This window comes from Gorilla gorilla, chromosome 17 (assembly GCF_029281585.2).
Source record: "Gorilla gorilla gorilla isolate KB3781 chromosome 17, NHGRI_mGorGor1-v2.1_pri, whole genome shotgun sequence".
In the NCBI taxonomy this organism is placed as follows: Eukaryota; Metazoa; Chordata; class Mammalia; order Primates; family Hominidae; genus Gorilla; species Gorilla gorilla.
This window is the reverse complement of record NC_073241.2, coordinates 64,058,174-64,072,391: the sequence shown is the minus strand read 5'-3', so window position 1 is coordinate 64,072,391 and position 14,218 is coordinate 64,058,174. Positions and strand designations below refer to the sequence as shown.

The 14,218-nt window shown below is 37.2% G+C and overlaps 1 protein-coding gene across 16 annotated transcripts in view; it reads right to left on the bottom strand.

Annotated features, from left to right (window-relative positions):
* The window catches only part of DTNA (dystrobrevin alpha), a 394,389-nt gene that overhangs the window by 51,503 nt on the left and 328,668 nt on the right, over positions 1-14,218 (bottom strand). For 6 of the 16 annotated variants that reach the window (XM_055368709.2, XM_055368711.2, XM_055368712.2 and 3 more), the window contains 3 exons: positions 10,991-11,074; positions 9,179-9,268; positions 518-595 (listed from right to left, as the gene is read on the bottom strand). In XM_055368709.2, the coding sequence (XP_055224684.1) occupies positions 518-595; positions 9,179-9,268; positions 10,991-11,074 (252 nt within the window). Of the gene's footprint in view, positions 1-517; positions 596-9,178; positions 9,269-9,336; positions 9,628-10,990; positions 11,075-14,218 lie in introns of those variants that run through there. The other 10 variants (XM_055368720.1, XM_055368717.1, XM_055368721.1 and 7 more) reach the window with 3 other exon arrangements.

Genomic DNA, 14,218 nt, shown 5'->3' with positions numbered 1-14,218 from the left:
GCAGAGGAGGTAGGAGTGAGTTTTTGGTAGAAAAGGCATTTAGAAAACCAAGCAGGTAAAGGGAGGGTAGTAAGTGATGTGCTATGAAAAACACAAGCGAAATCCAGGGAATGAAATCCACAATTCGATTTCACTAACTTTAAAAATAAAGACTTCCATTTAGGTTAAATAAAGTTTTAGAAAACAGATTTACATTTTTCAACCACTAAGGCCAAGGTATTCATCTGTAGAGTAAATACATTGAAATGGGTTGCAAACAAAGATTAAATATCCTTCAGAAAATCGAGTCTTCAGCTTAGTCATTTCAAAAAAGAAAAAGACACAAATCTGGGAAAGTGAATAACAATACAGATGTGTCTACTGGAAATAACTACTTAGTGCTGTTAATTGGGTTAAAGCAGAGCTGCTTTTACTGAATCAAAGATGGTCTTTCACACACAAAGCATTTTTGACAAAAGAAATCTCCACTGTTAGTTTAGTTAATGCAGGGTTCCAGTACACTCTGGCTGTAACTTACCCTTTGCCCTTCAGAAAAGCTGGAGCAGCCCTAGCCAGCAGTTTGTTCTGCTCTACTTCACTGTCCTTGGGAGGAGAGCTAGTTAATAAGATGGGAAAGCCAAGAAGAGCGTAAACACGGCAATGCATTCAAGAATAGAAACTGGCAACAGACACTCCCAAGTCTAGATCCAAGTTTCATTTAGACAGATCTCTTATTATTTTGAAATGTTCAAGATGTTTTCAGATTTCCACAGAGTTCAAGTAGGAATAGAAACCCAGCCTGAGAACCACAATCACAATCACCATGATCCCAGATTTGACCTCTGCTATTTGCTTAACAAGCAAGCATTTATATTGAGTATGTCTAGACATAATGAAAATTCATTCAACATTTATCATGGCATATCATGTAAACAGTCCAATAGTTCACTAAGTCCTGCCAGCCTTTAGATCCCACTCAAGAACTTTAGCCTTCCCTACATCCTCCAACTTTCTGTTCTGGATAGAAAGACTTGAAAATTACCTAGCTAGAGATTGCTTCATATTAGAAGTGTTTTACTACTCCAAGCAAAAGCCACATGATCTTGGCTGTGGAGCTACAAAGAAAATTTTCAGAGGAACAGAGAAATACACCTTTGAGTCTTATATATATATATTGTTATTTCTTATGTTTATATTAATACAAAGCTAGTGAATATAGTCTCATTGCTAAAGCAAATTCTTAACATTATGGATTCATTATGGGAACTACTCATTTTCTTTAGTAATTTAAATGACAATTTTAAAGTTTAAAATATAGTTTTATTAAAGTACAAATAGAAATATAAATAATAATTCATTAAGTGTGGCTATGGTAAAGTCATCCAAAATCTACTGTGACAATTTGTAGTCATGCTACATTGAGAAATATGGTATTAATTCTTAGTATTACAATTGTATTGGTAATGTGTTTGAAGAAAGTTGGCTCCTCTATAGGTTAAGTAAGAATTTGCCCTGCACACTGGTGAATCTAAAATTGTCCCTCTCCTTTTTCATGGAAAATAGAAAAATAAATTGTCTGTCTTTGTTTGAATACCAAATATTTAACTATTGGGATCTAAATTATGAGGTTCCACCAAAAATTTTCAAGAAACTCTAAATCTACTAAATATATATATAATGGTTTATAAATTAGTTAAAATCTTAAAAACTTTGTACTACAAGTTTTAAGGCTCTACTATAAAGCACCATTCTTTCAGGCCATGAAGTACTAAAAAATATAAATTTATACATAACACATTAGAACTATGCACATTATAGTTGGAATTCTTGCTTTATAATAGTGTATATTAAAAGATTCCTTGAACAGTGAGGTATCTGATAAATTTAATATTAAATTTGATTTGTAAAGAAAATGACTAGCAAAGAGTAGACATGCATGTTTGCCAGATGAATGACATTTTCACTCAGCTCTTCAGAAAGGCATCTGTTATATAAAGTATTGCTATACTTAAAAAGTTCAACTGTACCCAACAAAATTGACTTTTTTTTTTTTTTTCGAGACAGAGTCTCGCTCTGTTGCACAGGCTGGAGTGCAGTGGTGAGATCTTGGCACACTGCAACCTCTGCCTTCCAGGTTCAAGTGATTCTCCTGCCTCAGCCTCCTGAGTAGTTGGGATTACAGGCATGCGCCACCACACCTGGCTAATTTTTGAATTTTTAGTAGAGATGGGGTTTCACCATGTTGGCTGGTCTCAAACTTCCGACCTCAAGTGATCTGCCCCCCTCGGCCTCCCAAAGTGCTGGAATTACAGGTGTGAGCCACCATGCTCGGCCCAAAATTGACTTTAAAAATAAATTAGATTGTGTTTTAGGATAATTTACTTTCCTGATGACCTTAATAATTTTCTTTTTCCAGCATATTGATGTTTTCCTTTTAAAACTGTGAAACCTGCCCATCAGGGCCAAATAACCACCTTCAGCCATCATTTTCTGGTGTACCATTATACCACCAAAACTGTTTCTGTTTTCTGTGATGTACAGTTACCCCACCAAAACTGCATTCCAGACTTTGTCTACTGAAGCAGATCTCCATACATTCATTATGCAGTACCTACAGTACCCCTGCTGCCCAATATCCCCCCAATTCTTTTTTGTAACTGAAGATAGATGAATCTATTACATAATTTATTTCAGATGCTTGCAAAACCATTCAAAACACTGTGTGAAACATGCATGATTCTTCCCTCCAAACTAAACTATCTCCCTGCCTTCTTATGCTTCTTTCTTCTTTGAATCTCAGAAATTGTGGCAATAATTTCTTAAGCAAACAGCCGAATAATTGCACAGGGACAACCTCTCATGCTGAACATGCAAGATAACAAGCAAGAATCAGCAGAGAAAAGAAACACAGGAACGTCAACCACAAAGATGTGTTTGCCACAAATTATTCTGGTGAACTTCTATGGGAGGAAGATGTGTCAGTGAAGGCCCAGAAATGTGGCTCCACCACCCATCACTGACAAAGCCCAAGCATGGAGGAGCCCTAGCCTCAGTACTGTGTACGGGTAGGGCTGAGAGAAGGGGGCAATAGGCCGGACTTTCCTTTGGTGGCCTTCTCCTTTTTTTTTTCTTCAAATCTTTGGGCTCCTCTCCTCCTTCCTCTACTCCACTTGCCTGTCTCTCCTCTCCTCTTCCTTTTCTTCCTTCTTCTAACCAGGTCCCTTCTTCCCTCAAAGGAATGAGACATATTCTATATAGATACATCTCTTAACTTTTGTTGTCATTTTCTTTGTGTTGGCCCTTGCCAGTGTTGGTTTAAAGAAATAGTTTAAAACCTTTTATCTTCCGTTCCTTTCCCATGTGAATTCTTAGAAAAAATAATTCTTGGAAAATATGGGAGTTACACCGTGAACATATATGAGTTTCTGGAAATAAACTATTTTGTTTTGCTATAGCTCTTAATTTCTAGTGCCAGAAGCACTTCTAACTTTTTGATACTCACTGTTCACATAGTTTCCGTAATTTCTAGAGCTAGCCTCAAATTCTTCTTCTCATCATCTGTTTCCAGGAAGCCAAAAATATGACTATGTACAGAGGAGGCCAAATGCGTGATGAAAACAAGACAAAAATAGCCACTCTTTCAAAATGAAATGAATCAAGAACCTCGAGAGTTGACTGGGAGACAGGTTTCACTTAAAACTTGCGTCTTTAAAGTCTTTTCACTTGAAGTACTTTCCACCAGAACCTCTTCTCCAGCTCCCAAGCTTGAAGAGAGGCAGCAAAGTGAAATTTTTTCTCTTGAGTTGCTGTGAAAATAGTGATTCCTATGGTTTTGAATATTTGACCCCTCCAAACTTCATGTTGAAATTTGATCCTCAATGTTGAAAATAGGTCCTAATGGGAGGTGTTTGGGTTATGGGGGCAGATCCTTCATGAATGGCTTGGTGACATTCTCACAGCAATGAGTGAGGTCTCACTCTATTAGTTCCCTTGAGGGCTGGTTGTTAAAAGTAGCCTGGCACCTCTTCTCTGTGGCTTGCTTCCTCTCTCCTCATGTGATCTCGGCACAAACCAGCTTCCCTTTGCCTTCTGTCATAAGTGGAAGCAGCCTGAAGTCTCACCAGAAGCAGATGCTGATGCCATGCTTCACGTACAGCCTGCAGAACCATGAGCCAAATAAACCTCTTTTATTTTTTTGAGACGGAGTTTCACTCTTGTTGCCCAGGCTGGAGTGCAATGGTGTGATCTTGGCTCACTGCAACCTCCGCCTCCTGGGTTCAAGCGATTCTTCTGTCTCAGCCTCCTGAGTAGCTGGGATTACAGGCACCCACCACTAAACCCAGCTAATTTTTTTTTTTTTTGTATTTTTAATAGAGACAGGGTTTCACCATGTTGGCCAGGCTGGTCTCAAACTCCTGACCTCAGGCGATCTACCTGCCACTGCCTCCCAAAGTGCTGGAATTACAGGCGTGAGCCACCGTGCCCAGCCTAAACCTCTTTTCTTTATCAATTACCCAGCCTCCGGCATTCCTTTATAGCAACATAAAGGGACTAAAACGGTAATGATGTGTGGCTTATTATGATCCCTTCAAGGTGCTATATTATCACAATATTTTATGGACTAATTTAGATTCTAAACTTTGATTTTGCAGCTTGGAAGTTTGCATGGAGAAATTAAGTTTCTAATTCTTTGTGGGATTTGGGATCAGGTACAATGGAACCTACTTCCTGACTAAGGAAAGAGTGCTTCCAGCATATCATTGTGTCAGAATGTGACAATGGCTTTCATTCAACCCAGCCTGAGCTTCAAAAGCTGCTTCTGTTCTACATGCCTTGTCTTCAAATCAGAATGCATTCTTCCTTTTAAGCTCCGAAACTGAGAACTATTTGGCATTCAACTTGACCATGGGATACACCTTTTCTAATCTGAGTTTCAAAGAGAAGCAAGACTATCATTTCTAAAATCATGTGCACACAAATCTCTGTTTCTTATCGCCATCTTTTTCTTTTCACTAATCCCTTGCCACTGTATGAGCACATCCTTTCACATACATATTATCACTGATGGTTGTGGGAACAGCCATACCTTGGAGGGCATGGCATGGTAAATTTTGAAGTTCATATATCGGCTGAAAGAAAAAAGGCAGGAAATATTCCTTTAGACTTTGTTTTTCTAACAAAAATCCTCTAGCTTCTCACCACTTCCTTTTTAGACCTTTGGAAAGCAGCATATCTAGAGATAAATAACCTCCCAAAATTTTTCTCACACACACACACACACACACACACAGTGACACAATGGGTTCTGGAAAAGTAGAACAATCTCAAAATGTTTCATACTTATTAAAAAAATTATTCCCTTAGCTTTGAAGGGTGACGACTGATGCCAATAGTTTTACTTCAGTGAAAATATTTAGGGGGTGGGTCCAAAGGTAACAAAATCACACACAGATGCTTCCTGGATACCTGAAATATATTTTTAAAAACCACTTCTGCTAATGTTGAGTTACTATATTAGCCCTTGACAAAGATTATTTTTTCTTTTCTTGAACATGATATTAAAGGCCTGGCTGCAGTCTCACAGAGAACAAATATTATAGAAACAAATTATATTAATATAGAATAATTATCGCAATGGTTAAAAGAAAATATTTGAAATATAGCAAATTAAGAACAGATATTTTCATTTCTATTGATTCTTAAATTATTAATAAGCTTGTATGACATTTGGATTTGTGAAGAATGACTTATAAAGTTGGCTGTCTCCTTAAGTAACTATCTATAGTGTATAAAATTTTCCTTCTCACTAGAATTACATAGTCTAGTAATGAGGCCATCACACTAACTTAAATATAATAAAAAAATCCAGAAATCTGTTTTGTCAAGAAATAATGTCTTGAAACATTGTTTCTTTTTTTCTAGATTTCAATAGCTTACATCTGAAATATAAAATATGTATTACCTGAAAATTCATAGACCAGTATTAAAAAATAGGTTAGTGTCTCAGTGGGAAAATTAGCTGTCATCAATTCAGGCTGGCATAGAAGTTCAACCATCTCAAACAGGTACCATGGAAAAAATAAGAATTCTTAGGTCATATTTAGTTTACTACATTGTACCCAGGTATCATCAAGTCACACCAATTGCACTTTTGTCAGGAGAGCTCTAGGAAAGTTTGCTTGGTATAGGGCATGCGGAGACAACAGCCAAAGCAACTCTACTAGGAGAGTAAAGGTTACTGAACTGAACAAGAGACGTGACTGTGGTTTTAATCATGCATAGTATAGAAAATTATTAGGGTTGATGTGTAGACTGGTGTAATTCCAGTTTGGAAAGATCTAACATATTAGTAGAGCTCTGGGGCTACATGAAGTAAAGAATTATCTGCAGAGAGTGATTATTTCAACTTCATAAAATTTCATACAACATGCCCAGAAAGTTTGAAAAGAATGAGAAATCTTCAGGGTGGTGCCAGATGTTGATTTACAAATTTATCTATTTTATGACTGAAAATGGATGGGCATTAATCTTAGAAAAAATTAGCTATGAAGAAAACTTTGATTTTCAAAAGGAAAAGCTACAATCAGTATCTAAAATTTATTTTTAGCTACTTTTGATGATCAAATCACAACTATTTAAAATTTAGCTTGAACTTTTTGAGTCAGATTAAAAGCCACGGTTGTTAAGTAAAGAATCTTTGGGTAAGCAAAAATATTTTTTAAAAATGAAAAAGGCACAGTGAATTAGCATTTCTTTGGTTGAAAACCCAAACCTATCAATCACCTGACCAACAAGTCAACCCAAAAAATAACTCACAATTGCTGCTCCTCTTGGACGGATCAGGATTTGGGAAGTATCTGGGGTGGGTGCACTCTCCCTATAGGAACTACAGAGCCTAATACAGTATCATTTTTTATTTTTTTGAGATGGATTTTCACCCTTGTTGTCCCGGCTGGAGTGCAATGGCACGATCTCGGCTCACCACAACCTCTGCCTCCTAGGTTCAAGTTATTCTCCTGCCTCAGCCTCCTGAGTAGCTGGGATTACAGGCGCCCGCCACTGTGCTTGGCCAATTTTTGTATTTTTAGTAGAGATGGAGTTTCACCACATTGGCCAGGCTGGTCTCAAACTCCTGACCTCAGGTGATCTGCTCACCTCAGCCTCCCAAATTGCTGGGATTACAGGCGTGAGCCACCTTGCCCGGCCATCTAATACAATATGATTAATTAACTACTTGTTATTGCAGCAAACCAGAAACTAGCACATTAGATTGTGTTCAACATGCTATATGAATTGTAAGCAATTTCCTAATATTTGGTGGAGTGATAAGACCTGGCTAGATGTTATATAGAATAGTCAAGGTGATTCCATTTGTGAGTGCTTACCACTTTAGAGGTTGCAACTATGAAAATACCTGTGAAACCTTTAAATGATGTTTCTAAAATTGGAGGTAAAAGAAGTGTGACTAATTTTATTAGTCTTTACTCTGACTAATGAAGAAGCTTGACCATAGTGAAAGAAGCTTACTTGACATTAAAAAGTATTGGTTAACTTTCTCATGTAAACTAAGTAATGATTATGGCAAGATAATTAAGATTTTAAAAAGGAGGCATGATGCCAAAGAAGATAGCACATCCTAAGAGGCACAGAGCTGTGGGCAGTGAAGGGGAGAAAGAGCCTTTGGGACCTGGCTTTGTGGTCAGTCCTTGCAATAATATCTGCAATAATAATAATAATACACTAACTTTCATAAGCTTAGATAATGTTGCTGGCTCACCATACATAGCTCTTAGAGCTCTTTCCCCAGTGGTGATAATAGATTTCCATCAAATCAGCCATTCTTTCCCATAAATTTATAAGAAAACAAAATAGATTAGGGATACAGTTTACAATCAAGAAAATGAATGAAGTGAATCGGTCCATCAATTATGTTATATGACCCACATTCTACCTAACTTCTGACGAACACTGAATGTACACATGTGCACACGTGCACACACACATAGACATACACACATGTAAGAAGACTTCAAAGGACCAAGGGAGAGTGCCTTTGAGAATCGCTTTTTTTTTCTTTTAAGTAAGGGAAAAGTGAATCAAGTACATAGCTAGAAAAGATGTAAGAACAGGGAATGCGACAGATGATGCTGGTAACCAGAGGTACACACTCATAAATCTGTGTGAAGTAGATTACTAGGATGTCAAAAGACTTCAAAGTTATATCCCTGTGTCTTTTGAAGATCAAAGTGGTATGCTTGTGAAGGGCCCTAGGTGAATAATGCCAGGAGTTTGTGGTGAGGATTCTGGAGTGGGGATTTCAATTCAGCCTCATTCGGCTTTATCTTTCTAGGATCTGTCATGATACAAAAGACTAAACTTAGGCTAAATAAAATATGGAGAACTTCCCTATTTTCTCGGTGCTCCCCTATACTGACTGGCACTATACTTGGCTTGCTTAGGTTTTATTTCATTGTTGGGATGGGCTAGGGGTGAGGGCAGAGCCGTAGGTCATATTTCTTTGGTTCTGTTTCAATGATAGAAGTATAGAACCTTTAACTTTTGCCTACATCTGGCGTGATAGATTTCTATCCATCTTAGTTTATCGACACGATTAAGAAAACAAAAGTGATTCACCACCAGCATTATCAAGTGATAGAGAATAAGCACCGAGAGCAAGAAACTGTTTTTGAAATTGTTACTTCATTAGGAATCAGACTTCCCTCCCTGGGGGGAAAATGGACCAGGTCCAATGGGACAGAAAGGTACAAGTCCTCAAGTCTTTAACTGCAATGAGGTCCATCTATATGACATTGTCCTAGCTTCACCTAGTTAATGCTAAAGATCTTTCCAATAGACTCCTTAATTCAAGAGTCTTAGAAATTACCATCTGGGTTTTTTGCAAATTGTACAAAAGCAGAGACTTGTCCAAACAAGATCCAGCTTGATACACTTCACATATATACATCTCTTACATACCAGTATGAGGCTATGAAATCCATAAAATATGTGGAAAGGAGAGGAAAGAGCTGCAAAGTCCAGCTCAAGTTGAAAAGTCTCAACACAATTTCATTAAACCCCAGAAGACCTCTATCTCCAATAAGACATACTATGAGAGGATTTTAGTGCCAGAGTAGAATGACTTATCAGTCTAGCTATGGAACTACTACTACGATTAGCAATTCAGGGCTGGGATACTGACCGTGCACCGTGATCAAGCTGATTTACGTACAGCTTTATGAGGGAATGCTCTTCAGCCACAGGGCTGGGTGCACTTATCCCCTCAGGTAACCTGAGGGAGTCAAACAATGAGACCTCATTAAAACTTCCCATGGACAGAGCAAGGCCCACTCAGAGAGGAAAGACATTTAGTGTACACAGCTTTATTGAACAGCACCCTCAAAACAGAAACCGTAGGCCAATCTCTGTGGTGATAGAAAGAAATGTGAGCTTTAAACAACACATCTGTGGTTCACAGAGAACATTCCAAAATGACTGAAAATGGGAAAAAAGGGAAATAATCATATTTTGGGTTAATGGGTACCATGCACCCTGGAGGAACCAGAACAGCTCAAAGTATTATAGGAATATTTTAGGGTAGAAGAAGTCATGTTATCCATCTAGACGCATCCACCAAAAGCACCGTCCGAGCTGAAATGATATAAAATGACCTTCAGTAAGGATGGGGTCTACCTCTGCTTGACATTTGCAGAATGCAGAGCTTCCTAATAAAAGTACATATTTCTAAACATCACGTCAGGTCTTCCCTAGATAGATGCACAGACCTGTGTCTTTTACAGATTTTACAGTTTATGATTTCATTCCAGAAAAAAAAAATGGTTGCATTTGCTGGTGATTCTAAAAAAGAGTGCTAAAAGGAAGTTACTGAGGGCCTAAACCATATTATTTTACTGTGGATGTTCTGCTGTATAACTGTTTCCTTATTTCCACTTGTTACAGACCTCGTTTATATATCAGAAACCCCATTTTCTGCCATATTCTGTTTATTCTGCTAATTACAATTATGGGGAACATCTTCATCTCAGGTTCCTGTTGATGGGCACATACAGGAACTCAGAGGAAAAAAAATCAGCTGTGTTCTTAGCCTCATTGTCTTCAAATCCTCAGTTGAATGTACCAGGATATTACAGTGAAACTGGCACCTTATAAACCTCTTCAGGGAAAAGATGAATTATGTGCATTTTGTGAAATATGAGGCTGTACTTTTTTCTGCTGAAAGGCATTTGAAATCTTATGTTCAATTACTCACTCCAATTTTCCTTACCTTTGTTTTTGCTTTCTCGTGAGCCTTCTCCATGTATTTATAAAATAATTATCTGGTGCTTGATTTGCAATATTTGATCAAATGACTCAGAGCACCTCTTGACCCTGCGTATGTCTGATGCTAACTCTTAGAGAAATATTTGCTTCTCCTGTTTCTTGCTCACATGGGAATGGATCTTGTGCAAAGAAATGAGATGCAGATCCACCTTTTAAAAAAGTTCTTATTATTATCGTGAAATTACTTATATGGAAACTACATTTCCAAGTTTGGTCTTTATCCTCTAGCCTCAGGAACTCCAGGGTTCACCAACAAAGGATTCTTTTGTATCTTAGCTTTAAATAATGACACGTTTCACCATTTATATAGTAACACACCATTGCATCCCGAAATTCCAGTTCTTTGACTTCAACTCTGAGGACTATGAACATGACTTCCTTAATGAGATGGGATGCATGTGTGTCAGTAGTAAAACTGAAACATACCCCCACATTCTTACTGTGGGTAAATTATAAATGCAGGTTTCCAGACATGACATTAATCCCCAAAGCCACCCTACCCCTCTTTAAATGCATACAAATGAATGAAATTGAAAACTTATAATGGATATTTGCAAGTTAGTTTCTAGGAACAATATTCTGCCCTTGGCTTGCATGAGAATATTTTTCTTACCACAGAATCAAGGCTCATTACCAAAGAAAGGGCTTATTTTATAATAGGGTTGGAACTTACCTCCTGGTAATAAAAGGACTTCCTGAGGAGGGAACAGAGTGGGAGAACAGGGTGTCGTTCATGCTGGTTACAGGTCTGGGAGGCCTAAAACAAAACATAGGGTGAATGGAAAGTTAAAACAAATAAAAGTCACAAATTTAAAACTCTCCCTCATCCCTCCAGGAAACGGGATGGGAAGATCTGAGTTCTACCTTTCCCAGGATCAACAAGAAATCTTATATTTTCCAATTAAATTCCTTAAGTGTTTTAAAGCTACATTTCCTTGAGAATATATAATCTCAGGTAAACACTGGGAGGAAGATCTCCAGACACCATGTGAATACTGATGCATGAGCTTTGAGCCTTGATGTTTCATTGTATAATATTCTGGAATGAAGCAAGGATTTTGAAGAAGGTAGTGGCTTTACTTCTACTGCCTTCTCAAGAAGCCTTGAAGACCTGATCATTGAATCTATATTCTCTTGGAAAGAGGAAGATTCCTGAGGCTTTGAAAGGTTCCTTCTGTGTTCTCCATGATGATGGGCCTCTCCAACATGCCTGGTCTGAAAGGACACAGGCTGTAAAATCATATCATACTTTATTTGCCTTTGTTCTAAGTGAAGATGCACGTAAGCTCCACAAGGATATATGAAGTTAGTTTCTGTTGTTTGGGTGATCCATATGATAGAGTATATGGTGTACGGCATCCCATAAGCTTCACTTGTTTTCTTATGATAAGAGAAGGAAAACAGAATTCAATTTTCCTCAGAATTGTTCATGGTTCTACACACCAACTGCATGGAGTCCGTCTTCCTTTGTCTGATTTTCATTTCATTCTGTCATTCTTTCCCCATCATGAATGTTTTAGTTCAGGTTAAATGATAGGGCTAAGATCCCTATCTCATCTCCAAGCCATTTTTAGTCTTTTTTAGGTTCAATATAGGATAATGAATGGTAATATGAGATGGGACTTAGAGTTCAAAAGATGGAAAATGAGGTGGGGCATTTTCTGAATCAGAGGAAATTTCAGTTTCACTATAATTCTATATTTGAGTTTGACAGTATAGAACGTTTTGAAGATGAGACATTAATTACAGCAGCCTAAAGAATCAATTTATGTTGGCATAATTAAGATCCAAATTTGTAAATGGTTTAATTTTTACCTTAGAGAACAGCTTTGGATTCTACAATGAAGACATTCTGGGAAAAAGGTAGACTTGCATATCCCAATGTATTGAATGGAATGGACCTGAAGCTCTGCAGGCTTTAAAATGTCAATACTACATGCAAAAATTCATTGAGACTTAGAATAAGTCTCTGGGGTTAGGGATAAAAGATCAAAAATATGGTACAGTATATACTGCTCGAGTGATGGGTGCACCAAAATCTCACAAATCACCACAAAAGAACTTACTCATGTAACCAAATGCCACCTGTACCCCAATAACTTATGGAAAAATAAAAATAAAAAAATAACAAATAACAAATTCATCAAAACTTTTTTCAAGGTAGCTGGTGCTAAACTATACTCTGAGATTTTGTAAGACATGTCATCTGTTGGATGAAGCCAAAACAACATCTACTTATCTACTCTAGACAAAACTGAAGTTCTGAAAACAATCTTAGTGTTTTGCATTACTTATCTAAGACATATCTTTGATATATAAGGGAGCAACGCAAGGCTAGTTTAAAACTAATTCTGCCTTGAGTTGAACACTAGCACTTTGGAAGAAGGATGCTAATTTTATACAAATGTCCTCTGTGAATTATGAAAAGTTTGGTCTGTTAGATTTTAAAACAGTGAATAGAGTATAATATCTTCACTGTAGCTTTGCAAAGAGTTGAAAAAAATACTTGACCCCGCACTTCTGATTTTGTCTTTTTTTTAAAATTTTTCCTTCTTGCTCTGTCTAAAATGAGAAAACAAGTGGATTTAGAATGCTTTTCAACTAGCTTGATAAATGTATTCTATTGAATCCGGTCACTACAAAGCTGAAATCAAGGTTTCTCAGCAAATGGCTTTGTTTAAGGTCTACCACTGAAATGTTGAACTTTGGACAAAGAATGGCTAGCCCTGGCACCAAATGATGGTTTTCAGAGGGACTGAAATTCCTATTTCTTCCACAATCAAATGGCAAGTTACCTTATCTAACAAATGGCTCACACTGGGAATTTTGAACGTATTTGGTTTTATGTAAAAGAAACAGCTCCACAAAAGACAGTAAGTCACAACAGCCTTCTGGACAAGATCTTCACAGAGGACATTTTTATATAAGTGGCATCCTTGTGAACTGAGTGTACAGCATAAGAAGATTTAGTTCTAAACTAGCCTCATTGGTCACTTGTTTTGTGTCTCATCCCCACCTATGATCATGATTATACATCTTTGTAAGTAGACTGGAAATGACTGCACTACTTACCAAGTATCACTTTTGGCAGCGAAGAATTGAACAGAATAGAGACCGTTAATCATGCTAATATTTACAAGCAATACAATAGCTAAGAACAAATGTCAAAATACCAAAATGTCACCACCTGCTCATTTCTATTTAAGGACTAATTCATGACTGGCAGCACCTCTCTACAAGATGGGTAGAAAAAAAAAGTCCCTTGGCTATAGCAAAAAAAAAAAAAAAGGCATTTTCTGTGTGTCACATGCTTCATTTCCATATACAAATGTATGTATGTGTGTGCATATGTATGTGTATTAGTACCGCAACCTGTTTAAAAACCCTATTGATTTAATTTTTTTTTTTTTTACTGTATCTAAGGCTACCTGTAAAATGTTAACTTGTTACATAGTCAGACTGTGCCATATTTTTGCCATTTTTTCACATTTAAGTTGTGGCCAGGTATGGTGGCTCACACTTGTAATCTCAGCCTAGGAGTTCCAGACCAGCCTGGGTAATATAGAGAGGCCCTATTTCTACAAAAAATAAAAAAAGAAAAAAAAAAGAAAAAGTTGGAACTTGAGTTTTAAATGAGTAATAAAAATATTTTCTAATGTATTGATAAAGCATTTTCCACTTATTATTTTCTCAATTTTATATATCTTATAATGCTTTTGCTGCTCAACTTTGGATGCAATATATATTAGAGGACTAACAGCATTTTTTAAATTTTACTTTAAGTTCTGGGGTACATGTGCAGAACCTGCAGGTTTGTTACGTAGGTATACATGTGCCATGTAGTAAAAAAAAATTTTTTTTTTTTTTGAGATGGCGTCTTGCTCTGTCGCCCAGGCTGGAG